The sequence below is a fragment of the Oxyura jamaicensis genome, chromosome 19, assembly GCF_011077185.1.
Source record: "Oxyura jamaicensis isolate SHBP4307 breed ruddy duck chromosome 19, BPBGC_Ojam_1.0, whole genome shotgun sequence".
Taxonomy (NCBI): Eukaryota; Metazoa; Chordata; class Aves; order Anseriformes; family Anatidae; genus Oxyura; species Oxyura jamaicensis.
Window position 1 is genome coordinate 10367292 of NC_048911.1, and position 27748 is coordinate 10395039.

Here is a 27748-nt window from a genome sequence, read left to right on the forward strand (position 1 = left end):
TCCAGAATCGGGAACACCCTACTTGAACAGCCTCAAACATCACTTCAGCATCCTTGAATCCAAACGGTAGTTCAGGTATATTTAAAAAAAAAAAATAATAATAATAAAAAGTCACCCACCCACAGTTTTGGAGCTGGGACAGGCACTGAGCAGAGGGGGAGCCCCTTTAATCTGATCCCCCTCTCCCAGGGGTAGGACCCCAGGGCTGCACCACAGCCAGCATCGCTCAGCACCATCACTCTGACATCCCAGGGCTGCTGTTGTAAAACATCTGACCACGTTTTTAGGCGTGCAAACATATTCCTGAGACTTTGCAGCAGCTCTTACGTTTCTGATTCAGCAAAAGGAGGAAAAACCCTAGTGTGTGTTCATCTCCCAAAGGCCAGTGTAGAGCTATAAAAGGAGCAGGAAGGACGCATGGTACCACCAGCTTCCACGTAAGGAGCTAAATGGACTTCAGACACTTCACCATCCTGGAACAGAGGCAGGTGACAAGTCTATAAGCCTGCAAGTAGCACAGACAAGGCAAAGCAGGGGCCATTACTCACCAGAGGCAGCATCAGGGTGATGGATTATCTGGAGTTGTTCTCAGGCAATTTAGAAGACAAACAGGAAGTAATTCTTTCACCCACACGTAATTATGTTGGGAGACACATTGCCACAGGATCTCGTGAAGGTCAGAAGGACAAACAGACTCAAAAAGCCATCACACAAATTCAACATGTCTGTTAAGTACAAAAGCTGCATGGGGCCCAGAAGCCCCAGCATCGCTCCTAGCTGGAAACGGGGCCGGCCCACAGGGCAGGACAGCTCTGCAGGGGATCCGGCCTTTGCACCTTGTACCTGAATTACATGGGCAGGCAAAAGGGGTGGGCATCAGGCCAACCGTCATCCCCATCTGCTGTCAGGTCCAGTCGCGGATGACAGAGCCCCAGTGCTGGCCAGCCCCAGTGCAATCCCCCCCCTTTGCCCAAAGCAGCCAGAATATTTCCCCTCTCGCTTTGCCTTGGTGCTGGTCTTTTCTTTTGACAGGAAGGGGGAGGACACAGCAGTGGCTGGAGCCAAAACCCAGCCCTGGAGGCACTGAACTAAACGCAGGACACATGGTGGTTCTTGCTCTGCAGCCTCTGACTTGCAGGCTTCCTACTGACAGCACTGAGACAGGGACACGATGTATTTTTGTGACTCAAGAGCGGAGGAAGTCATATGCAAGCTTTATTTTTACTTTTATAGGAAGAAAACCACTACCAATGAAGTTTCCACCACCAAAGGCCAGAGCCAGGTTCCCTGCTGGGCCGCGAGCAGGCTGCATACGTGGCTATGAGAGGCAGGGAGCTGAACCAGCCCATCAGTGGTGCCAGCAGCAGACAGGGGCACCATTCATTATGTTCCATCTGCTCCAAAAACACCCTCTTTGCTCCTCCCCTCCTCGCTCTCTAAGAAGTCTTTGACTCACTGTGCTGCAGGAAAAGCAGCCCTGTGCCCCCTGAGGGCCTGGCTCAGCTGCCCTGGTGTGGAGGGGATGGGCACAGAGGCCGGGGGGGAGGCCTGGCAGAAAAGCAGTCCCCAGGCTGTCAGGGGTCAGAAGAGCAAGGTCTGGGCTCACAGGAGGCCACTCAGCAGAGGAAAGCAGGAGCACAGCTCAGGGCCAGCAGGGGGGAAGCACTCCAGACGGAAGTTATAAATTAGGCATCTCCAGAGACCTCATTCATTTTACCCATAATAAAATTACCACTTTTCAAAGGGGAAAGCCCCTTTGAATGACTTCAAAGTAAGCCCACAGGAGGGCTTAGCTCAGATGCACACATGCTCAGCTCCCGGTTTGCAGCCAAGAAGAGCAGGGCTGCCTCAGGGATGGGGCTGGTTCCCTGAACAACTGTGTGCACATGCACTTAACAACAGACCATAAAGGCAATACTCCGAGTTTAACACTTTGTTCTGTGCAATCCTAAACAAATTAGTCCATTCAATGCCTTCATTTCTCTTCCATCCCTGAAGTGTATATACATCCTACTGAAAGAGACGTTACCAACTGCAAGGTGCTCCAGTACCAAGGTAAGGACAAACTGTTCACTGGGACACCAACTCACATCATTGCTCTGCCTGGTTTGAACAAGGAACTTGCCAATACTTTAAAGAGGGGGTTTTATTGCCTGTGCAATAGAAAGACTCCCAGGTTTTGCTTTTCAACACCCAAGCGTGACCAAGGGGCTTCCTGAGTCCACAGGGTAAATTAATTCCACCATATATACAACAGCTTTGAGTACCAGTGCTCAGGCTAAGGCTTTCTAGTAAGTAACTCATCGTAAGATTAAATCCAGTTTTCAGCTCCTTCACAAAGCCATTGGGATCTTATCTCACCTGCTTATCCCACTGAGCTCCCTTCCCAACCCTGCATCACAAGAGGTCTGGAAATGAAGGCTCTTAGTCATCACAGGTTGATTAAGACGGCTTAAAATTCGAGCTTTAATTGAAATGGAAAATAAACATTCCAAAATGATATATATTTTATAGATTTAACTGAGTTACCAAATTTAGTTTTCATTGGACATTATTGCAAATATGAACATTAAATCATAAGCGCCAAATAGGAGAGAACTCAAAAAAGGATATAATCATACCGTATCAGAAGGGATCGGACCAAATGCTTTTGTAGGCAGCTATCCAAATGTATGATGTACTGACATGTTAGCTCATAGGATGTAACGACATCCTTGAATCCACCTGAAAAAGTTCAAGGCCTGACTACATCATTTTCCTGGCAAGTATCTTCTCTGCCAGCAATAAATCCCAGCTCAATACATATCTAAAATGATATACATTAGAGGGCATATGTTTAAGAGTATAAAGTCAGCTTAAATTACTTGAGCAAAATTTTAAGTTTGTGATAGAAATCTAAAAAGGAGCAAAAAAAATTGAGAACACCACTGCAATATTAATGCCAAATTGTTATTTTTAAAAAGAGGTCTGTACAGCAACATAGCAAAGAATGCAGTGATCACAATTCAAATCAGACAGCAATCTAAGGGAATGCTAATCCTGTATACAGTAGAGCGGAAACACTCCCACATTCGGATGCTCCAATTATGTCGGCTACCCTAATGCACTCCAAACCAGTTCTACCTACATAGGACATTTTGGTGTGAAAAAGTTTCTGTAAAGTTCCCTTTGTTTCCAGTGTTTTTCTTGTACAAAATATTACAATGTTTTTTATATATATTTACAGACTTGCACAGCTAGAAAAATACAAATTACAATTGGGCTTGGCAATCAGTTCTTTTCTTTAAATACATGACAGTTCAAGAGCAAAATTGTAGTGGTAACATATCCTGCACTTCAAGCATCTGCACAGAGAAGCTTTCTTCGTTAAGCATATCAAGCATAAAAAACATGACTGCAGTGAGACATGTGCCACAGTGAGCGCAACAAATGCGATTCATCAACCTCCTGGCATCAAGAAGATATAAGATGAATGCAGTTTGTGCACATCAGTGGCATGATATAGAAAAATTCATTACTGAATATTAATTTCCTTAATAACATTCATTAATTTCACAGGCAGAGCCTGTTAAAAAAGGACAACCAATGTAACTTTTCAGAAAAGCAGACACCAGCTTCATGGGGTATTATACATCTTCAACAAAAATGCAGCCACAGTTAATATTTCAGGGTCATTTGCTAACTTCAAGCAAGCCCCAGGGTTCTACAAGTTTTTTTCCATTCAATTTTTGAATAGGAGACCAGGGAGGAATTTTTGCTTTAAAGCTACAGTATCTCTCATTATGGCTTTTAATACCCTGCCTTTCACTGAGATGAGGTATGTGTTTCTAGTGAAATGGTAACAGTTGAGCAAAACAAGTTTCAATGGACCACAAAACTCTGTATGCAGGTGTAAACAGATCTTCCTGTAAGAGGTTGCCAAACCGAATTGTAACAGTGCAAAACAGGATTTTTATTCCCTGTTAGGAAGAGGTTGTCGAGGCATCTAGGACATTGCTAGTAGTTCTCAAACCACTGAGCAAATCCTCTTTCCACCAGAGTTCTGTTTATCGACACCACCTGAAGGGAGAAGAAAAAAGAAATGTGAACGAACCACTAACAGAAAACACAAGGTTCCTTATCAAGGAAGGAGTCCACACAACCATAAACTTGAACTATATTGAAAGAGTAAGCATGCTAACATACCTCATCTCCCATCATACTCCACAGCTGTATTAGTGGCAGACCTGTTGCATTGTCGTAGCTTGTGACCTGGAAACAGAAAAACATTAGTGTGCAGCAATTCTGGTCTCCTCCATGGTAGATGCAAGGCTAGCACCACTGAGTGGTAGTCAATACTTAAACCCAGGCAGAGGTGTAAGAAATGTAGCTGTTGCCAACATGCAGCTGAGACACTCTGCTGGCAAGTTTGTTGCCCCATTTCTTCAGATCTTTACCCTTGCTAGAATTAGTGATACATTTGAGTATTGCATTAAAGGAAAGGAAGCTAAGGGATTGTCACAAATACTATCAGCTGCCCACTTGTCCCAGTTCACTTACCAGGATATCTACAGCCACTATTAGAAACACTTCAGAAAAGGTAAGGCCCTCTTTATTAAGAGCTGGCACTGCGCACGAAAGCCTGTGGGACACTACCAGAAACCTTAGCTTCTGGCCTCCAGCTGGCCAGAGGGAGATCTCGCAGTGTTGGGAAGGCATTCAAGGTTGGCAGAGCAGTGCAGGCCCAGGTGAATGCTTGATCTGCCGGACACTTTGGGCTCTGTAAGCCCATTCAGGAACCTATCCTCCTGGTCTACATCAGCTGACAAAAGGGAATATTCACCCCTTCCTGTGTGCATCCCTTTGAGCCACACAGTCCCAAGCAGTGGTGATGCTACCAAGGAAGTTCTCAGAGCTGAGACTTCCCAACAAGAACATTACTCAGCAGCTAGGCTTACAGGCTCTGCACTTTTTTCTGATTAACACAGTGTGCTAGGGGCAGAGAATAAAAGCAGCAGTAAAGTTATCAACAAGGCTTTTCTAGACAGCTCTCATGTACCTGCGCCAGGAGTGCTGCCCCTCTGGTCATCTCACTAACAGCGGCATCAGCTTCTGATGAAAAGTGATCCTCGTCTTTGGAAAGAAAAGATCAGGAGAAAACAAGTTAGATATTCACAGCCTCTAAAGGCCAGAAGGCACTATTAAACTAGCCTTGTCTGACCTTCCACATAAGTTAGGCCAGAGAATCCTCACCTACAGTCGCTGTAGGCATTAGCTAAAACAAGTCTATTAAGCTGGAGAACACACAAGTATTATGCCTGCTGTGTTGCTGAAGGGAGAGGATGAAGTACTTTTCAAAGCCACTAGCCAAGTTAATGTGAACATAAGTGACTAATGAATTAGGAAGCTTTAAAAACAAGAGTATTCTTCTGCAGTGCCTTTGAGCTGCCATTAATATTTTGATGCTTAATAAACTAAGGTCAGGGGCCTCAGGGCTTTCCCAACCTTGCACAGAGTGCAGTACTACAAGCAGAAGACTCAAACATTTGTCCCACAGGCTGGATGGCACCTGAGCAATGCCAAATGCACTCTCTGCAAGCTTTGGAAGCCCAAATCTCACAACCTGCACAGTTTATGGTGGTGCTGCTAACATCTCACACATAATGCAGCAGGAAGCTCTCATGTCCCAGCCAATGAAGTTACAATTCACACTGTGAAGATGAGACAGGACATAAGTGCTTTCATTTTGGACAAAAGTTGCTTATTTCCTATCAAATAGCTGAAAAATAAAAGCTTCACCTTTGCAGTCCCTGCTTTGAGATAATCTCCAGCAACAAGTGAACTCCCTACACCTCTGCGAGTACTGAAGGAGGTAGGTGACCTCAGGGAACATGCAAAACTCACCTCTGCTAGCAGCAGCGTAAACCTTGCTGTCCATCTACAGTCTTGGCAGGGCCTGTACTGAAATCCTGCTAGCCACAAGCTCCAGTGATAAAACCCAGCCTGACCCCTAGCTTACCCCTTCTGCACCCCAGGAAGGCCATTTGTTTAGATACCAATACAGCAAGAATCTAGAAAAAAACCACCACCAGGAAACAGAAACCAACCAAAAATATAGAAAACATTCCTAGGCAATGACTGACATTCCAGTGCTCAGAGGGCAGCCTTTTGAATACAGAATGTGCACATCAGGCATTTCAGCAGGAAGATGTCAGGTATTTGTCTAGCAAATTAAAAATCAAGTTTGCATTTACAGATACTCTACAGCAGAAGGCAGTATAGTTACAGCGGCTTAGTTACACCCTGTCAGACCTGCAAGCTTGCTGTTTAAGAGAGTAATTAATTCTCTCCTTCATATAGGAAGAAGCCTGGATATTTATGAACTTCCCCTTGAATCAGACAGATTGTGCCATACTAGCTGATTCAGAAGAAAAATATTTCTTCCAGTCCTTGCTCATCACCTCAAAGGCTGCACTTGCAATAGAAGAGAAAGTTTAGACCAAAGCACTGCTTTCATGTAGCTGGTATCCATTTAAGCCTGCAGGAGTGCCAACAGTACCTCTTGAGAGCTCCATTACCTGGAAGTGGCACCACGTTGTCTAGTAAAACTTCTGCTCCTTGGAAAGGTAGTGTTACAAAATCAGACCTTAAAGAGAATCAGATTAGAATAAGAACATGCCTTTAAATTACTTCTGTATTCTTTAAGGTGACATTGATTAATCAATTACACTAACAGGAATTAGGCTTAAAATTGATGTCAGTCCAAAAAACAGACTGTTCTTCCACCAATCTAAACAGCAAGAAATTGTCTGATTACCACATCAAGTTGGACTGGGCTCCAACACAAGATCACGTCCATAATGCAGGCTGTGCTTCTTACCCCCCTAAGCCCCTGGGGGTTCTTCACAGGGCAATCAAGCATTTAATGGGCCCGTATACGGCTCTGCCAGTGAGGGTGAGGCATACAGAAATTGTTTTATTCCTAACTCCATCAATTACACCCTTGGGATGCCTGAAAGCATCCCTTTGCATCCATGTGCTGAAGGGGCAGAAGTTGCATGGCTTTTTTCAAGGGGAGAAGAAATTGCAGGAGCACAGTATGCTCTTAAATCCACGCCCTCTGCTGGGACAAGTCATTCTAACATTTCCCCCTTCAGCAGTGAAAACCCTATTCAAACCACATGGATGCCTCTGATGGAATTTCAAGCCAGATATTGCCTCAGGCTACAGAAAAGGAGCTAGAGACCTGATTTGTCTGAGCGTGTCAATCTTCACTCTCTCATATCCTCCATAGTCCACGTATCTGATCTCCACTTCTCTGCTATCTTTGAAGTAGCCAACAACTTGAGCCCGCCACCATGCCCCATCCAGGCCTGGAGCTGCGCAGATAATACCAACTGCAAAGCAGAAGAGCACAGAGAGGCTCAGCATTAGAAGACTTCTGGAAAACAGCACTTCACAGGTCAGCAATACTGCAGTTATCTACTGAGAATCAACAGCACTTCTTACACTGCTTTTATCTTCTTTGAGCACCACCCACACCCCATCAGATAAGGGCTACAGGTGAGACAGAAGAGGTGGGTTTTTAGTCTTTAGTCTCTGCCAACACGATGCTGTTCTATGCAGCTATCCACTTCTGTTCCAGCCTTTGATCACCAGCAGCAAGGTCTGTCTCCAACAAGGAAAGCAAGTGCTAATAACCCCTTCCCTGTGACACAGCCTCTGCTTTACACTGTGTCCCAACAGCAGCACTACAGATTCAGGAGCAGTTCTACACTATTAGCAAAAACGTACCAGACGCTAAGTTGATTAGAAAGAAACTGAGATGGATTTGATCTCATTCTGAATTTCAACATGCAACTAAGTGGCCTGGGACGCACTTCAGAGATGAGTGGCATAAGAAAGTAAAGCAACATCTGTACTCTGACAACAGCTTGAAAAGACATGAAGTGACAAGTTAAATATTCTCATCTACTGAGAGTCTTCCCATACTTAACCCAGGAGCATTAGGCTTTTGTATGACTTTAGAGGAAGTCTCAACTGAACAACTTATGAGCAGCCAAGTTACTTGCCTTCTACAGGTGTTGGCAGGGTTGGAATTCCACGTTTTGAATAGCAGAGATACATCTGCTGGTCCAGGCTACGCAGGGCATGGAAAGTGGGGTGTGTATGTTGCTGTAGAAACATGTGTCCTGCATTGACTTGATTAGCCACAACCACTTCTACAGTGACTCCATCTGGGAGCATCAACTGCCACAGGGAGGAGAAAAATACTCATTAGCGTTTATTACAACACAACCTTCAATCACATTAGACACTCAAAGCGACTCCTTGTTCCACCACCAACTCCTGAGGCTGACAGACACCAGTGGGAAAGTACTAGTATGATAATTCACTTCCAAAGGCTGCTTTGGATCAGGACCAGGAAGTACTCAGTGTGCTCAGTACTATGCTGAGCTACTCAGTACCGTGCTGTTGTACAGGAAGTCAGATTTAGGGAAGGGCCCATCTTGTATACAAAGAGACTATCAGCACAGAGCAGCTGTAGGACTTATTTACCCAAAAGATCAGTGAGCGGAATTAGCAATGATGCAGGTCAAGTCACGTTGCACTATTAACACAGTACAACTCGGAAGGATTCCTTACCCACAGAGCTTTTAACATCAAGGTAATCTCTGCAGGAGCTGTCCAAGATTCATCACAGAGGTCTCATTTTAAAATTGATATGCTCTGCCTGACATAGAGCCACTGTGTTGGGCAACTACATGGAACACAAAGCATTACTGTGCACAAAATATATCTAAAATGCCTTTAATGTCACTGAACTCAGTTCTCCTAAACAAAGCCTGTCTTTACATCCATGGAGACAGTTATGTGCAGTTACTGTATATATTTTAAATGCCCAATGCAAGCAAAAGAGTGTTTCTAAGCATCTGTACAGCACGAGAAGCATGAAAACTCTTCTCTGGAATACTAATGTGAAAGCCCTCTCTAAGTGCAATTAGATACCATTACAAAGTAAAATATTTTGAGAAGACTAGCTTCAAAATTTCTAGCTTCAAGATTTAGGGCAGTGCCAGTAATGACAGAGCAGCGTGACATTTTGATCTCTCAGCAAGTGGCCCCTAAGTGGAAGGGGCAGACAATCCAATCAGCTCCAACCTGAAGTGGTATTTCCTCAGGCAAACATCTAGTCCGGAGGACAAAGCCTACTAGGCCAGATGTGCAATTACATGACATTAACCCCAGCCTAGTAGACCATTCTGCTACATCTCCCAATTTGGTACCATTCTACTTGTAGCAGAAGAACAGGCAGATAATCTCATCTGTAGCAGTTACACAAGCTGGACAACAGATAACCACACAGATCCAAAGGTGCTTAGAGGGAACCTGTTAACCAGCATGTTCTCACTGGTAGAGGGCCACATGGACATGGCATGGTATGATGGCAGTGACCAACAGCAACCTTCCACCCTGACAGCAGCCTAGGCAGCAAGCTGAGACTTACCCAGGAAGTCATAGGGAGGGAATGAAGCATCAGCAATGGTGGAGGTGGAGCATAGATGTTGGTGAGACTCAGCTCTTTGAACTTCTTGCCAATAAGGCTCAGTGCTTTTTCTACATGATGCTGGGAACCTGGAAGACAAGAATCCAGTAGAAGATCTGTTACACAAATATACTGGGGACACACATGCCCTATGCAAAGCTAGGGAACGCTAAAAGAAACCTTCTGGGCTACACCAACAATTAAAAAATTAATAGACTGGCCATTTAATCTGATGACTGGATTAACATGAGCAATGCAAGCTTCAGGCCCCAGCTTCAACAGCTTTAGCCTCCAGGATGACCTGTTTCAGAGTACTGGCAGATTTTTTTCAGCTGCATTTAGTCTATCATTCTTCACAATCAGATTCCATTACTGATACACACCCCATAGCTCCTCCCTTAGAAGCCAGAAGTCATTGCACAAAAGATCTTGTTTTTGTTATGAACTACAGCAGCTGAGGATGCTAAACTGCACTCTCACTTCTAGAACAGAGGGTTCATGTGCCAGGGTACGGGTGACTTGGCATATACCTCTACTGTAACAGCACTGTCTGAGCAGAAAAATTTTGTAAAGCACTAGACTCGGACTGTACGACTGTTTTAAAATCCTTGCCCATCTAATTACAACCAACAAGCTAGGTATTAGACTGAACAGAGAGACATCTCACCTTCAATGTGACAGATTTGGAAGTCAGGGGAATAAGGTAGTGTTGAGATATAAATTTTGGCACCAGATGTTTGCTTCAAGAAGCTCACATACCTCCCTTGTTTGCCAATCAAGCGGCCAACTAAATGCTTCATGGAAGAGACAAGAACAGTCAGGAAGAGAAATACAAATCAAACAATGCTCTCCATGCCTTATTTCACCCACATCCCCAGGTCCTGCAGTGCAAAGAGCCAGGCAGGATGAACACAAGGTAACACCATCCCAGCACAGAGCTCTGTTGGTCTGTGATAAGTCAAGGCAGATACTGATCAGATACAGCTCATTTTAACAGATTTATCTTTATATCTTGAAGAAGAACATAAAACCCAAACGCAACAAAATCAGGCCCAGTAAGTGCTACTGTCTTCCCACAATCAGTGAAATCACATCCTCTCCCAGTCTGGACTTCTCTTTTAAAGAAAGGTTAAAGGAAGGAAAACATGCTATATTCTTCTTTAATTCAAAATATATACTATGCTGCAGCAATTTTAAAGCAAGCTAATTAGCCTGGTTTACTCCCTTTCTAATCTATCATGCCTATTAGGCTACATAGCCCTGGGGCTGCTGTGCAGGGTGCACTCAAGGCAGCAGCACATTTATCCTACCAGGAGATGCAGTTTCGCTTTACTGATCATCAGCATCCAGATCTGCTGAGGAGCAGAACTGCAAGAGCGATGACACGTCTGGCAGCCATGAGCAGTTTTGCATAAACAAAGTTGGAAAGAAGGGATGAAGACAGTCCTAAAAACACATCCTCTCTTTATAATGACCTAAAAGAAGCCTCATTACAAAGACAGAGATGCAAGCAGCTCCATAGAATAGCTCAGATCAGCATTCAGCTTGTGAGGAGGAGTTTAGACAGGCAGTTGAAACATCCTTCCTACACAGCAGGGGAAAAAAAAAATCTCTAGATGGGGAGTAATGAGTTTAACACCCAGTGTTACCCTGGGCATAGCCCTTACATGCCTCTTCTTTACAGCTGTGCACAGGCTCTTCACTCCTGTTGAGTTGTAACAGGAGCTAAATGCTTAAATCCTTGTTTATTTGTTGATCTCCTTGGGACTGCATTGAGCCACTACCAGACTGCAAGAACCAGATCACTATGTAGGACAGGGCAAGAAGCATGATGGGCTGGTGCCTGGTTACCTTTGGAACTTCGATTTCCCAGATAGTGAGGTCAGACTTGCTGGATTCTCCTCCTGGCTTAGAGTTCTGGCGAGTTGCTGTCTTCCCCAGGGCACAGCCACTGTCCACAGAATCCATGCTATTTACATCCGAACCTACAAAACACAGGCACCTATCAGCACTCAGCCCACACAATTAACCCAGCTACCAGACGCAAGGCCACAAAAATACATCATTTAATACAGAGGTTCAGTTGAGCTTTTCCCATGTATTCACGCAGGACGGTCCTGTACCAAGCAGCAGTATTTCAGTAAGAGGCAAGCCCTATCACACAGTTTACTATAAGTTTCCTTTTGTTCCTGGAGAAAACCTGAACACATCTGGGAAAGCAACAGAAGGAAATTCAATTTCAGCAGGAGTCTTTCAAACATAGTGACACCTTAGACAGCACAGACAAGACACTAAAAGTCAGTATTACCAACTGAACGAGAGCTCTGCTAACATCAGCACAGAGCTGCTGCTCTGGAAGGGTATTTGGCATTTTCCCCATGGCTTAGATGGGACTCCTGAGTTCAGCACACCGGGCAGGGGGTGCAGCCCATTTGTCTGCTCACTGCACTGATACCACATTCCTTCCCAAACAGGGACTGCACGGGGAAGCATGAGTGTCAGCTGGGCTCATATTGACTCTTGCCCAAACTTCTCATATGCTTGAGGAAACAAGGTACCAGAACTGATCTATAGTTTGTTCCCAAACCTTCAGTCAATGTCAAGGTGGTTTCCACTTGGGAGGGAGAAGACCTTAAACAGCTTCCTCCCGCTTGGCATACCACAAGATTGATCCTTCCTCCAGATAAACAGGCAGGAGCACAAAGATCACTTCCTTGTGAGCATTCAGACCATCCAATATAAGACAAAAAAAATCCAATAACTGCTTTACATTTGCTAAACCTTAACTAGCAATACAGCACAGATGCCTAGAAAGTCAATGGCAAACCATGCAGCTGTTTGCCATTGACTTTCTAGGCAAGGAGGAAGATTTGAATCTCACAGCCGGGTGTGAAGGTCAGCTGTAGGACCTCTTATCCAACACAGACATCAGCAACTTTACCTGTGATATCCCCTCTCCCTAACCTTCAGCTGTCTCAGTACAGAACTTTTAGCCCTTGTCATTACCAGGCTACACAGCACATTCCCATCGCACCAGCATTCACAGCAAGACAAAACCATTTTCTTCCTATAGTTACTCTCACTAGTCAAGACATTGAGGGTTTAATCCTTAGTTTTTGGCAAACTCAGTCCGTGTCTTACAACAGGCAGGATCCCCACTACTTTGCAGCGATTACAAAAGGCATCCTGTCATTAAGGGCCGTTGGCACCACAGCGTCCTATAAAGGATTTTAACATCCATCCCCAAGGTCACATGGACCAACATTTGCTCAGACAGCTTTGTATTCTGCCAGGCACACATCATCCAGGATCTAGAAGGCAAAAACAATAGAGACAGATGGAGGAACTCTGTGAGCATCGCTGCCTGTTGAGATTTCTTGGCGTGCACCTACCCTTCCAAGGGAGAACAGGCTCTGGGGTAATTGGTCTGCAATCAACTGATTTTATCACGATTTATTAGAGCACTTCTTGGGTTCATCCAACAGCACACCAGAAGGCTCCCCTACAGCCCCCCGCAAGGAGAGATTAGATCGCAATGCTTATTAGAAGCTGCCTGATCCAAAGCAGAAATTTGCATTGGCAGGTCTCAAACCAGTAAGGTGTCCACCAGCCTGACCTGCGCCCAGCCACGCTCCGGTTCACTGGGCTACTCAAGCACATGCTTAGCTTTAGGCAATGAGCTTGTGCTGAACGGGGACCAGCCCGTTCACCCTGTTGCAGTATATGCTGAACATCACCTGGCTAACACCAGATACTACAGAGATGGGAATTCTGACAGCAAAGGCTCAGAGCAGTTACATCCACCTGAACCAGAGGGCTAAATACTCATCTGCTGGGAAAAAGTTAAACATGAAGAGGATTTATCTGAACTTGTAGTGAAGCAAGGGGGATACAGCACATCAAGTGCTTGTTCACCATGTTTTTGTATGAGGTTTTTCAAATCTTACCTCCCGAGTGATCTCCGTCCATCTCTACTGCCCAGTTACTCCCCTGACACAAGTCTGGCCCGTCTTCCTTCAGCATCCCATTACTGTATGGCACTTTGCTGTCTTCAGGGAGCTTCGGGGTAGGAGGCTTTTCGCTTGGTACTGAGCTCTGCTCAACAGAAGTGTCTTGGGCTGCAGATGTGCTCAGTAAGTCCGAATGCTGGCCTGATGTGACAGACAGCGTTGTGTTCTGCAGCGGGTCCTCCGCACTTGTCGCTCCGTCAGATGTGCATGTGCTGCACCCAGAGTCCTCCATAACCAAGTGTGACTTTCCCAGAGACCCTCCATGGCTTGCCACAGGAGTCCGATCAGCTCCTTGTGACTCACCGTGCACACAGTTCTTTACCTGACACTCTTTTGTGTCTCCCTGAATGGGGCTGTGTGTTAAACAGCTGGAATATGTCACACACTGATCACGTTCCTCCTCCTGCATGGATGTCAGCACCGCAGCACTCTTAGCAGCGGCGTTCTCACCTCCTCCCGTAGCTTCTGCTGCAAGCACCTGATCAGAAGGAACAGTGCTTGCCCTCTCCGGAGGCCTCTCGACTCGGCTGGCTGCAGCCTGGCAGATCCGACTGGACACATCACTTACAGAACCAGACAGCACTTCCTCGGTTGCTGCCAAAATGACCTTGGAAATGATCTGTATTGCTACTTGCTCAATTTTCTCAACTTCTTCCTTGTCCAGACTCATTCCTCCAATCCTCTCTTTTTCTAACTCATCTCCTCCGGGCTGTGTGTCCTCCTGACACACAGGTACAGTACTGTCACTCAACTCAGACATCTTTTCTTCCCTGGACTGCTCCAAACAGGCAGACTCTGAACTATCCGGTAACATCCTAATCGCGGAATCCTTGTGACTTGATACAACTTCAGCTTCATTATTGAGAAAGGCTTGTGGGGTATTGGCTTCCTTCTCCAATCCCAAGTGAAGGGCTGTCACACAGCCGGCATCCGATAGCACAATTTCTGGCATCTGGCTTTCCTTGGGGGGCTTAAACGAAGAATCATCTGACTGCTCTGCACTGCTGATCTCCTCCGTGATTCCCAAAGACTCTTGCGTCAGTGTCACGGACGCCGATGGCCGCAGATCTCGGTTTGAACTCGAGCCTGAATCCTGTTTAGGGCTGACTGCAGCACTGCTGTGACACTTTGAGCTCTTTGAGATCAGAGGGAGAGAAACACAAGCAGGGACACTTTCATCTTGAGATCCTATTATTTCTAGTTTTTCACTGTCGTCCTTGACGGTGCTGGGCTGAGTTGTCGTTATTGCTGGGGCTGGAAGGTCCCGTGAGAAGTCTAACCCCTCATGAGGCTGACGCAGAAGAGAGGGCGTCATCGACCCTGCCGGCTGCAGGGAGGTCGAGGTCTCATTCTCTGGGCATTCCTCTTCTGAGGAGAGAGGCAGTCTTTGAGGAACACGTGCTTCTGTTTTGGGTGATGAATCATTCTCTGGCAGTTCTTCCTGCTGCTCTACTGCAATGGCTATTGCTTGTCTGTTATGATTGCTCGGATGCTTTTTTCTATTGGAATAGATCCACCAGCAGCCAAGAAGTGCCAGCACTCCAGGTATGGCGTACGGGAGCAAAGTGCGAAAGCGTAAAGCCATTTTACAAAGCCTCAGCAATTAGACCTAGAAAAGGAAACAGAAAACTGGTATTAAAATAGTCACATGAAAGGTAACAGGAAGGCTAAAGTTTCAGAAATGCCTTGAGCTATTTCTATTAGTGTGGACGGGTTTGTTTTCCAGCCACTCTTCAAATTCACATCTCTGCTCTATCAGCAGGCTGTGGAACAAGACCTTTCCCTAGCAGTAGGGATATTGGGACATCTCTCACCAGTACGTTTATCTTGGAAAACAGCTTCACCTTGCCTCACCTCTGCAGGTCAGTACTACACGCAGGGACAGCATCCAGCACCGCACACTTCTCCAGCATCAGGCTGGGCTCACAGCACAGCTGCGGTACAAACATCCAAAAACTAAGACTTGATACACCACAGGTCTCCCCAGTTCTCTGCCTGAGAGGCACATCACTCTCAAGAGTTTGTAGATGGACAACACACACTCATCCTTAAAAGACAGCAGCTAGGTCAAGCTGAACTGCTTTGTAACCTGAATCTGAAGTGTTGCAAGAGAGTGGTGTGTGGGCGCACGACTCAAGCCTGCAGTTCAGTAGGTACAGAACAGCCATGTGCAGCTACTCCGCTTCTTTTTACACACACAGGGAAGGTATTTCTAAACAGAGTGCCTGCAGCCTCATGAGGCAAGTGTCTCCCAGTAACCAGAAGTCCCTCTAAAAGATCTCATACTTTCCAATGGAATACCAGCACAGCTATCAAAAAGAAATACCACTTCCCCATCTAGCCATTACCACCCCAGGATGGGTGTACGTTAACATCCAAGGGACATCAAGTCCAGTCAGAACTTGCATGGCCCTCCATGCCGTGCAGTAATCAATGATTTGCAAGCTAAGCAGATGGGCAATAAGCTCAGTGTCAACGCGCCCATCTGCCTGCGGCTTGGTCTCTGTTAAAAGAACATAGCTATATAAAGGGAGCACCACAGCAGTAAATCAGGTCACAGTGCTAAGAAAGGCAAGTTACCTCCCCTGGAAAAACGAACCCCCAAGCCAAGGGGTATCACGAGACCAGCTGGATATGACCACATTGGACAACACGGACAAGAGAGAGTTACTCTGCCCTGCTGCGGGAAGATGCCAGGGGATACCAGCAACAGAAGGCTCTGCAGGACCAGCTCCTGTGCACAGATGCCTGGGACATGTATGAAACCCGATCTCAGCGGTTTAGTGACAGATGAGGGACAAGATTTACAAGCTTCTATGTGGTTACATGGACTGACAGAAAATGGGAAGACCTGCAGTTTAAGATAGCTACAGGGACAGCAGCATGCCAAGGACTGGAGGAACATCCTTGTGCTTGCAGACATCGCTACCTAGGCCCTCAGAAGCACATGAAATGCCCGGCTAGTTAAAAAACATCTAACAGCAGCAAGCCTCTGTCATCCCCATTAGAAGTATCCCAACGCCTTTTGTGAAGCTTTTTGAAAAGCTCCAAATGACAGAGGACCGAGGTTCAGTTTTTCCAAGAGAGGAGAAGCACGACCTGCAGTCTGCTTAGTGAAGTGTTATTTCAATTTCACAATGCATTAGAGGAAAAACAAGCAAAGCAACTCCAAGTGCCTCTAACACCATGAGAACTGTGGCTGGGTTTAAGCTGCCAACAGCTTGCAAAAGCACACAGCTCCTGGTGCAGCGCCTTACGGGCTCCTGGTGCAGCGCCTTACGGGGGGCAGCAGAGTGACCTTGAAGCTTGCTTATACTATCTGACAGCCTTCATACCATCAGTAATGGACAGGCAAGAAGGGATAATTTAGTCAGGACTGCTCCAGCAAAGGACATCACTCACGATGTGCAGGTTTCATGTCAGTTTCAGACAAGTACTGATAGATGAATAATCTCCTGCCTTTGAATGACCGAACTCCCAGCAACAAAGACCTGTTAATATTCAGCAGGAGCTCAGCATCACAGGTTGGGAGCCTCAGCCTGCTGCACACACTTTGTAAAGATGCTGTGAATTTTGGGAGTACCTTTCCACACAAGGAGTGCCAGGGAAGGAACGCACCCTGACTGCCTCAGCGATGGCTCCTTCTAATCACCTGTCGAGCAAAAAGCCAGGGAATGGTGCGAGACCGGGGTTGCACTTTCTGAGCACGCAGCCCTCCGGGCCCCGACGCGCCACATCATCCTCCAGCGCTGCTCGCTGCCAGGGAGTTGCGTTTATGCTATGACCAGAATCCAGGACACAGGCACACTTCTAACATGCTGAACAGAATCTCTCTTAATTGCAGTTTCAGCCTTTTCTTAAAAAGGGTTCTGTGGCTTTTTTAGGCACCAAAACAACTTAGGAGCATGCTTTCATGTCTATAAATAGACCAGAAAGCAAGATGGCACACTGTGCTTTGCCTCTTCTTTGCATTAGCATGCTGCCTGGATAAAGACAGACATCATTATGAATCAATTCCACCAAATTAATGAGTGTCTAGGTCATTCCAGCGGCCCGTGCACTGCCTGTTCTCAGCTGGGTCAGGGCATTTGCGTCCCAGGTTCCTGCCACTCCCTGAAGACAGGCTGCTGAGAAGGGACCACAACAGGGATGTCAGATGTGAGGCCATGCCAGCTGCCTCCACTGCCCCAGCCTGAGTCGATACTCTGCTGCAGTGGTTCCCTGCCTCTAGGCCCGGCTGGATGTGCTCCCTCCCCAGCAGGGCACAAGGCACTTCAGCATTCCCAACAGGTTATGGCACAGGACCTGCAGGAGTGTGCACACTGCATGGGCACCCCGGGCTGCTCTGCTTCCAGAACCACCGCAGATAAAGGAGGCTTTTCCTGCACTCTGGGGACCGAAGTCTGACCTCAGACCCCTGCTTTCAATAATCCTACTGGAAACTCTGCTCCTCCTGAAGGGCAGGAGAGCTCTGCGCACCTCTGCTCAACAGCCAGCCAGCCAGCAGACAGGACTGGAGCTGCACAGACACACTGCATGGCCCTGCAGACTCCACGGACAGCCCACAGCGAGCTGCTTCCAGGCGGGGTAAGGATGGGAAATATGTTGTAACAGCCTGGTAACAGTGACATTAATCTAGGAAAAGCAGTCTCGATAGAGACACTATTACTTCAGCGTGCAGCTCCAAAGTTTGTTCTGCATCTAAATTTACTGGGCTGACAGCTGTTACTCATCTGACTTTCGAGAGGTGAAAGCTGCCTCTCTTACTGTAGAGAGCTTGCAAACCCTTCCCCTCCTGGATGCTGTTGGCACTCACATCGCAGTCATGCTCCTCCGTTTACAAGCCTCACCGAGCTACACAAGGCAGTGCTGACATGCCTTTCCTTAAGGAAAGCCTGCAGCTGGAACAGAGCTAAACACTTACCCATGTCCCCTGAACAGCCTTGCTGCAGAGTGCTTACAGTTTACATTTTCCCTGAGCAGGAATTAAAGCAAAACACAACGTGCTTGACGATGCTTACATACAAATGGACTTTTCTCCAAACAGGCCTCGACTTTTGCCAATAAGCAGCAAAAATAAAGATTGTTTTCAGGAGATAGCAAAGTCATAGAAATGGGAACCACCCACTGGAGAAAGAGTATTATCTAGTTCCTTTCTAGAAGCATAATATTTCTTAGACAAGAGAAGACAATCAAGTTAGTCTGTCGACTATGCTTAGTCTGCCTCCACCGGAAAAAACTTGTTATCAGAGCAAGCACTCTGACTGCAGCTTCCAAACACAACTCTGCTCCGGGGCCCCAGTCTTCAGGAGGAGCTGCTCATGTTCTAGCTGGGTGACAAAAACATGCCTCCCTCAAGCTCAACCTAAGCATCCAGGCCTCAAATAATCCAACGTTCGCTGCAGATTTCTCACCTCTTCCTCCAGCCACACCTTTCCATCATAGGATGAAACAACTTTATCTGAGCTAGTCTGGATGCCAGCCTCGCCTCCTCGTCTCAGTTGTTAGGACTCAGCAGCAAGACAAGTAAATAACAAGTGTCCAAAATCATGACTAGAAAATTTCTTGCTCAATCTCAAATCAAAAGGTAGCTACAGACAATTTAAGAAATCCAGTGACATCTCTAGTACACGGTGAATGAGGCATTAATGCTGTTCTGTGCAGGATGTTGGAGCCTGCATTCACCGGACAGTCCTGTCAGTATCTTTCACATGAGATACTTCCAGCTGGCTTTGTACAGTCAGGTCTGAAGATAACCTTTTGGTTAATGGCAGCTTCTGAATGCTTCCTCAAACAGATTTGGCAGTGAGGGGAAAAACAGTACAAACCTACACAATAATTTGGATTTAGCATTTTTTTTATTTGAACTTGGTAATTGGAAAGGGTGAAGTCTCCGCACTGCTAAGACAAAAGGTTCACATTTATCCTCTAGAGTAACAATGGCACATTGTGAGCCACTGCTAGCACTCATCTGCTGTCCACTTAAGTTTGTAATTAATGCAGAACCACCCCACAAGCTGTCTCTCAGGCATACCACAAACTCAAATTAAAGCCCATCACATAAGCCCATTCCCAGCAAGCTTCCCCGATTAAACAGACAGCCCCATTATTATCCGATTCCCTATTTAGTTGCACCAACTGTACAAACAATAGTCCCACACAGCACTGCAGCGCAGGAGACAGGAGCAGGATGGCCCACAGAGGGACAGGCCTGTCCCAAGCCTGGCAGACAAAACAGTTCCAAGTGTTCTTTTGAGCACTGTTATCATTTAAGATAAGATCTTCACTCTTCTGCGATATTTAAAACAGCGGGGATTGGTGGTTTAGCTGACTGCTCCTTGTGGAGCTCCTTTAATTTCTTGTTTTTAATTTGCCTAGTTTTAGCAAGAGCTGCATTACACTATCAGTGACCGTGCCAAATGGGAAGTCCACATCCTTCCATCAGCTAGACCGGGATGCGAGGCAGTGGTTCCGCACACGATGCCAGCGGACATCGCAGCGTGCCGGCCTGGCTAGGTGCCTGCCAGCACCCACCGGCACCTCCTGAAGCAAGTGTGACGGGAAGGCTCTGCTGGCCTGGTTTTGGCAGACTGGTGCAATGTCGCTTTTGATGTGATGCCTAGAAGATGGCTGATTTTTAACCTGCTTAACTGAACGGTGCCAGAAAGCTTGTAGGATACAGCACTGACTTCTCTTCTGCCTCCTCTACGAGAGAGCCCCTAAAGCCCACTGCCCAACACGTTCTGGAGCGACAGAACCCCATCCCCATTGCTAGTCTGACAGCCAGTTCAGGAGCACAGGGGCAACGGGATCATTTAAGCACGCAGGGAAGAAAGCCTGGGGCTCTCCTGCCAGCAGCAGCACACAAAATGGCAGCTTGTCAAGTCACATGGCCTCGAGCACCGCCAGAGCGGAGGAAGCCCGGCCCGCCGGCCTTCATGCTCCTGGGGCAGGAGCAGCCCGCAGGGGAAGCACAGCAACCCCAGGGCCTGGGACCGGGGACAAGCAGGGTGCAGATACCAGAGCCAGCATGAAGCGCTGGTGCCATTCCCCAGGACACAGGGCCCCACGCGGTCCGGCACCAAAAATAGAGCCGAGCCAGCGCTGAGCTCGCACACTGTACATGCTCGGCCCGCACCACCAGCCACTTCCACTTCCTTCTGGCATCTCAGGAATCTGGTCTAAATGTCACACCTTACTTCAAGGCAGAGCCACACAGCTGCAGCCAGGACACGAGACTTCTCCAAGCAGCTAAATAATCCCCTCGGTAGGTCAGGATGGGACTGGGACAGTGAGGGGAAAGGAGGGGGCAGTCGGCTCTCCAAAGCTGCATTCTGACTTGATTTATGGAGAACTGCTGGTAAAGACCCGTGAGATGAGGACAGGAATGGACACACGCTCGCCTACCTTAAGAAAAGTCTGAGGACAGTCAGCTCGCTCACATTAGGGTCCCAGAGCAGTTTTAAGCCACCTTGTTTCTCTGGCCAGGACAAGCAATCCTTCAGCACACGCATCCTTATAAGGCCAGAAATGTTCGCAGCACGAGCCTCACGGAGAAGCCGGATAGTTCATCCTTCAGGCCTGAGAGGAGAGCTCAGCAAGCTCTTGCTGCAGCTGGTTTTCAGAGCACAAGGTTTGTTCTGGGGGAAAGCTGCTCCGAGGCCCCATGGGGAGAAGCACGGGCAAGTTGCAGGGACCGAGCCCCGCAGGGACGTGCCCTCCCGCGCCGCTGCTCCTGGCCTCCCCCGTGTCTCCCTGGCCCGGCACCGCAGAGGTTACGCTCCAGACCCCGCCGGCAGGGCGAGCCAAGGCTGGAATTAAATACCGGCCTGACGGATCACAGAGCGAGCAAGCAGGCAGCTAAATTGGAAATGTGGCTTCAAGAGCAAGGCCAGGACACCTCCCTGCAAGCCGTATGGTTAGCGATACAGCACTCGGGAAATAAATACTATCTGGGTGAAAGAGAACTGGACAAGGCTGGCAGAGTTCAACTACATGGGACCACGTGAGCTCTTAAAATTTTCCATGCTAAAAATAACCAGGAGCAAGTGCTCTGCCTTATAGGAGGCATATGAACAAGAGTTGACAAAAACCTAAAGAACTGGAATCCCTACCAGTAAGATTAAGGTAAGGGAAACTACCACACAGGACCAGCCACAGAAAAACTTACTTGACCAATGCTTAGCATAAGCCATATTCAACACAACTGAACTGGCACAAGACAGGCACTACCCAAACTGCAGCATCTATAGGAAGACAGAGCCTGCACTACAGAGACCACCCAGGAACCTTGCCAGGTCCCTGGGAATCTCTGTGGGAAGCTGCAGGTTGAAATTGGGGGGGGCGGGGTGGAAACGTGCCAGGACCAACGCTGACCTCACAGGACAGGCCTGTGAAGTCACAGTGACCCACCACATCACCAGGCCACCAGCCCTTGCATCATCACCCACTCATGGTCTCCATGGTATCGGGCAGCCGCAGGAATTTGTGGCATTTCAGATTCCCACCTTTCCCACCACTTCCTCCCAGGACAGCCTGGTGCACCCGTCAGAACAAACAGAGGTGAGAGCCCAGGAGACATGACTCAGTCACAACAAACAGCCAAAGACAGGTAGGAGCCAGGCAAGCAAGATCTCAAACTGGATGGTACTTAAAAAGAAATAACAGGTGACTTTCTCTTTAATTAAAGTGAAGAGTTCTGCAGCAATTCCTGCCTCAGACACCAGCACTGGGAGACAAGAACAGCAAGAGATACTCCTTAAGCAACACCTTCTTTTTACAGCCTGGTTAACACAGGTTACACAGCTCATGAAGCCATCTCCTCTGTGAATGAGAACTATTAATGAAGCCACTCTACAACATTACAGTATTAAGGAATCAGCAGTCCTATTTGCAGAGGGATAAATTATGACAAGCAAAAACCTGAAAGAGCTGGTTGTTGTAGACCTAAACTAGAGCACTGGAACAAGAAACACCACCAACACCAGGCTGTCTTTTATCTCTAAGATAAAAACTGCTTTCAGTGTAATCAGCTTCACTGATGTTCCTACAACAGCTCACTCCCTTCCTTCACAGCTGAAGCTGCGATGCTGACAGCCCAGGCTTTATTAATATTTCATTTTACAGTGGGAGCAAAATGCATGGAAACAGGAAGCCAAGTACCGGACTAGCAGAGCTGCTCAGCTAGAGCAACAATACTTCTATGCCAAAGCAGATCTCAGAGAAGTTTGTATTTACACACTCACAAGCAGAGGTTTACAATAAAAGTATCAGTCTAGCCAAACCATAGGTTTTTTTTTTTTGCAGGTGTATTGGAAATCACCAAGAAGCTCATACATATGTGAACAGCAAGCACCAGCAACCCTTACCACCTGCACTGCTGCATGGATTAATGCAAGGCCCTGAGCCGATCACACCTGCTATGCAATAAGCCACAGGTTACACTTTGTAATTAACATTAACCCTATCAGATTATCAAGCTCCTTACTTCACTTTATATCTTATTACCTTTTCTGCTCCAATTGTTTCATTATTTATAGTTTCCTCAGCCAAGATAGATTCACTGGGACACGCTATCTTGATTACAGAGAAAGGCAAGATAAATTTTTTCACCGCTTTGTCAGTAAGATGTCTCAGACACAGAAGTGAACTTCAGAAACAGCTTCTGCACTGTTTTACCATTACTGCCTTGATCTTTCTTGGCTATTCCTCAAAATTCAGTAAAGTTTGCCACTTTGAGTCTGCTCCAGACACAGATCCAGACCAAATGTCCTATTGCTTTGAGCTAATCAGAAAAAGTTTAGCATATTGGCCAGAGGCCACATAACCTTTCCATTATCACCGTGCTTTATACAGCAGAGAAAAGTCCTCGGATTCAGCCCAACCCACTCTGTGCAGATATCCCTGACTGGGGAATGAGCAACACTTCTTGCAGCCAAGAGGCCGAGGCTTCAGTTGTTGCTTCCCATACCTTCGGAGACCCCTGGCCAGCTGACACAAAAACAGCTTCTTCCTCACCTGCCTGGTGCCCACCGGGACTTCTCTGGTGTGCAGAGATAAGCAGCAGTCAGCGTGGCTGCTCTGGCTTGGCCCCTTGGCAGGGGTTTTGTGGGGTTCTTTCCAAATGCAGTTTCTTTCCTCCCCAACACACTGACCAGTCCACAATCAACCCTTTTAAAAACATTTTTCATAAAATGTTGAAGAGAATGAGTCGTCTGCAGGACAGGCAAAGCAGTTTTTATTACCTTCATGATCTACTGCCACATTATGAACATTTCCCACAAATCCAAGTTTTATTATCTTTCACTCTTTCTGCACATCCAACCAGCTTGTAGAACAAACTATTTTCCAGAACTTCTGAAAAATTGCATCCAATACTTATGGATTTTGCATTTGCTTCTCTATCAGTGAAAGAAATGTAGCCCTTTCTAAGGCAACAAGAACATCCACTACAGGTGCAGCTTATAAATGAAAATCTAAGCAACCAGTTAAGTAAAACACCTGGCATGGATGCTGATTTCCAAGAAACAGGCATGCATAGCATCTAGGAGCAGAAACTAAATGAACCAAATGCTTCCAATACTCTCTGCACACAATAAAAAAACAGACCTGAATTTTCAAGGAGACAGAACAGAGAGGTTTACATCACAAGGCACTGATACGGCTGTAGGAGACAGTGAGAGGAGGCAGCGCTGAGACCAAACAGGTATCTGGGGAACAGCATCCTGCCAGCTCACTAGGAGGCTTACTGTGCACAGCAACAAGACCTTGGTGAACAGCTTCTCAAAACAAAAGCTGGGCTAAAACAGAACAGCAAGAAGTGGTGTCGTTCAGTGAGAAGCCTCGTGCCTCGAGCTTGGCTTGCTGCAAATAAACCGCAGAAGTGCAGAGAGAGGATTTCAAATGTTTGTGAAAAAAGCACTCCATCTAGACTAGGAAGGAAAAGCAAAGGTTTCACTCAGATGTTTAGACTGAACAAGCAGGAAGATAACTTGTAGCAAGCTTGTTAATGCATACAAGAAGTTACACAACATACTGGAGACCTAATCAGACAGACATGCTTCACTTTGATCTGCATTACAGTAGCACCTACAAGCCCTTGCCTGAGCTGCGCTAGGGGCTGTTCTCATACACAGAACAGCTTTCCCTGTGATTGCAGGCTGTGTCCCTTCCTTGGCTTTGGCAGCCCATTTTTAAAGAACAAAGCGAAGGCAGGCCAAGTGACCTTCCTACAGTCGCCCTGAGCTGGAGGAAACAAGGAACAGAAGAGAGGTACTCCTGCCAGCCAGCAGCCCATCCTTTTTGCCTGCAGAACAGGACACTACACTCCATTCAACTTGAAACATTTTGGGGAATTGGTGTTTATGTTTGTCCCCCTGGACACCACAGAACACTTCTTAACCTCACATTTCAACAGAAGACAGAACAGAAAGCCAAGCTCACAAAAAGATGTGCCTGATTACAGAAGGGGAAAACCGCAGGATCAAATCCCTGAGTTTTAGGAGGAGATCTCTCTCTCCCTCTCCAATCCTTGTTCCAGAAACTTGAAGCTTCCCATTCACTGATTTATCCCCACACAAAGCTAAAGCCCCCGATACAGGAGGCACATGCAGATCATGAGCTTTTGCTAAGAACTGCTGCTATTTATACACAGGGAGCTCAAAACCAGCTAGAGCACATGGTAAGTTTCGCATCCTCATTGCCAGGTGGCAGTAGAGGTCAAAGGCAGTTTTCCCCAGGACCTCTTCAAGGTCTACAAGCAGTGGTTTGTAAAATAAAGAATGATTTTACATTATCTTTCATGAAATATTCAGCTCTGCTATGAGTAACGTACTGGGGCCGTAAATTCAGTCTGATTCCAGCTAGGGCACAAGATGCAGCAGCAGAAATATTAAACAACCTGTGCAGTGGGCAGTAATAAAAACAGCTGATTGTCTGCAAAAGCAGCGAGTGACATGAAAACATAACACCTTCTACAATCCCTGTAAGGAGTGAACTCAAGGGCCTTAATTTCCAGGAAGCAAAGCACCTGCTAATAAACAGACTCTTGCAAGCATCTCAAGCGGGCTGCCCAAAGTGAGTAACTTCACAAGCCAGCCATTTGTGTGAAGCGTTCCACAGGAGCGCTGTAGTTAGAAGTCAGGATTTTAAGAAGGCTAGTCATTAGATCTGAAACACTACACAATTAGAAGTAATTAATGGTTTTTAATGACTTCTTGATGTTGCTAAGGGCATGCGGGGCTACCAGCCTAGCTTACTACGGTCCCCCTGGACGTTAGAAATACCTTAAATCATTTTTTCACATCAGTTAAGCACACATGAAAGATAAGAGTCAGAGATAAGCGGGGTTTGTTACTTTAAAGCACTGCACTCTTCAGATAACTCTACTACTGCAAAAACACACTTGCTCTCAAATACCCCCAAAGTCAGCCTGCAACATTTTCAAAACAAACACGAGAGTCTCAAGGCAGCAAGTCAACCGCTGCTGGCTCTGAGCAGCTTTGGCTGCAGTCCTCAGCAAACAAACTCCTGTCGAAGCCCACTCCCAGCAGAATCTGCAGGAACCAGCGTACCTGGGCGGGTCTGAACCGCAGGTACCTCCACCTTACACTGCGGGTGGCGAGGGGAATTCCTGTTGTCTAATTTCAGGCACTGGGGAATGCCTACAATAAAGCCAAGGCTTTCTAAACAGCTGCTGAAAGAGAGGGAAGAAGGGAAGGTTTTCAATGCAAGTAACCCAAAGCCTCTCTGGAGAGCTTTAAGGAGGAATCTGCTTCCTCAAACAGGTGGCTAAATTCAGCACAACTAAGGAGAACACACCTAAATAAGCAGCAGCTACCAGAACGTGAAAACTTGTGTTCCTGCAGCACCATCCCATACAGATCCTACAACAGTAGCATTTGTTTTGTGTCTGACAGCAAACCATCTAGCCCTGGTGTACAAGGAACTGTACATCCATGAGATTCACCTGCCTGAATCCCCCAGCACTGACATTTCATGAGAGCTTTCAGAAGTCCTTCAGAGCTCAATGAGACCCTGGAAACAAAGTGTCAGACAAACTGCCAGAGGAGTGGTACCAGGACAGCCAGTGTCACAACACAGAGGTGGATTCTAGGAAGCTCCAAGCATAGCTTGAGCCCTACAGCCTCCCTGCTCCCTTTAACTTACTGAAAAACTGTGGTTTTTTTTTTTAGAGCACCAGGTGACACGTAGAAGCAAACCAATTAATCAAGAGTTAAACCATATGATCAAGATCCACGCAGTGAAGCTGCACTGTCCTTGTTCTGAAAGAATCCCAGGTACTCTGAGATCACCACCCGACAGGTCCAGCAGTCACCGGCACACCATTTCACCCTTTACACAGGAAACTCATTAAAGAATGAAGAGGTTAAGTGACTTGGTTACCCAGGGACTCCCTGTCAGGGCAGCAAGCTCAGCTACGTTGCTCTGACAGCTCCAGCATGCGCTACCAGGACAAGCCCTACCTCCCTCGCGAGGGGTTGCGCCACGCTCCAGAGCGCCATGTGCTCCTCCTCGGCTGTGCCGCGCACACACTGGGGGCTGTAACTTGGTAGATCATTCACAGGCACAAAACAAACAGGAGAAAACTAAAGTTACCTTCTCCCCATACAACTTTCCCCAGCAACGAGTTATTTCCTTTCACCCGAGACAAAGTCCACGGCGCCTCTGATAACACACCGCAGGTGCTGCTGCAGCCACCCAACCTTCCAAGGCAGCAGCGACCCCGGGAGCGCAGGAAGGCGGAATTACTTCCATGACTTCCATCCTGACGACCTTCACTTTTGCTTAGAAGACCAACGGTGGCGGAGCGGAGCTTTCGGTGCCCTTTCCTAACGCCACAGGCAGCACTCGCTGACGGGACGCCCTCTGAGCCGCCTGCCAGCCCCACGCTGCGCTGCCCAGGCCGCGACGGAGCGCCCAAAGCCGGGCCCAGGCCGGGGACCCGCGGGGATCGGCTCCTCCTCGCCTCGACATGGGGGAGACGAAACGAGCCCGGAGCGGCTCAGCATCGGGGGCGACCGCGGCGCTGCCGCTGAGCGCTGACAGCGGGGCCGCTGCGCTCCCGAGCCGGGCCGAGGCGCCCCGGGCCGGGGCCGTCGGCACCGCGCCGTGCTCCGAGCTCAGCCGCCCGGCGGCCCCGGCAGCCCCCGCCGCCCCTCCCGGCCCCGGGACCCGCGCGGCTCCTGCGGCC

At 47.3% G+C, this 27748-nt stretch overlaps 1 protein-coding gene across 1 annotated transcript; it reads right to left on the reverse strand.

Annotated features, from left to right (window-relative positions):
• Positions 1–2438: 2438 nt before the first annotated feature.
• On the reverse strand, positions 2439–27436 carry AKAP1 (A-kinase anchoring protein 1). The gene is made up of 11 exons (XM_035343073.1): positions 27154–27436; positions 13474–15145; positions 11378–11511; positions 10194–10320; positions 9488–9615; positions 8052–8229; positions 7226–7376; positions 6558–6625; positions 5039–5112; positions 4186–4251; positions 2439–4059 (listed from the first exon to the last, which is right to left on the reverse strand). Exons 2-11 carry the CDS (start codon positions 15119–15121, stop codon positions 3997–3999), a joined length of 2637 nt encoding a protein of 878 aa, XP_035198964.1. The 5' UTR covers positions 15122–15145; positions 27154–27436; the 3' UTR covers positions 2439–3996.
• Between the last annotated feature and the right edge of the window lie 312 nt (positions 27437–27748).

Bases quoted from the DNA above. Each gene is read 5' to 3' on its own strand.
- AKAP1 (XM_035343073.1), bottom strand. From the start codon at position 15,121: ATGGCTTTACGCTTTCGCACTTTGCTCCCGTACGCCATACCTGGAGTG. The intron at 10,321-11,377 runs GTAACCAGGCAC...TCTTCCATGAAG, and splicing joins GGGAAATCGAAGTTCCAAAG to CATTTAGTTGGCCGCTTGAT. The intron at 7,377-8,051 runs GCAAGTAACTTG...TCTGCTTTGCAG, and splicing joins CCTGCCAACACCTGTAGAAG to TTGGTATTATCTGCGCAGCT.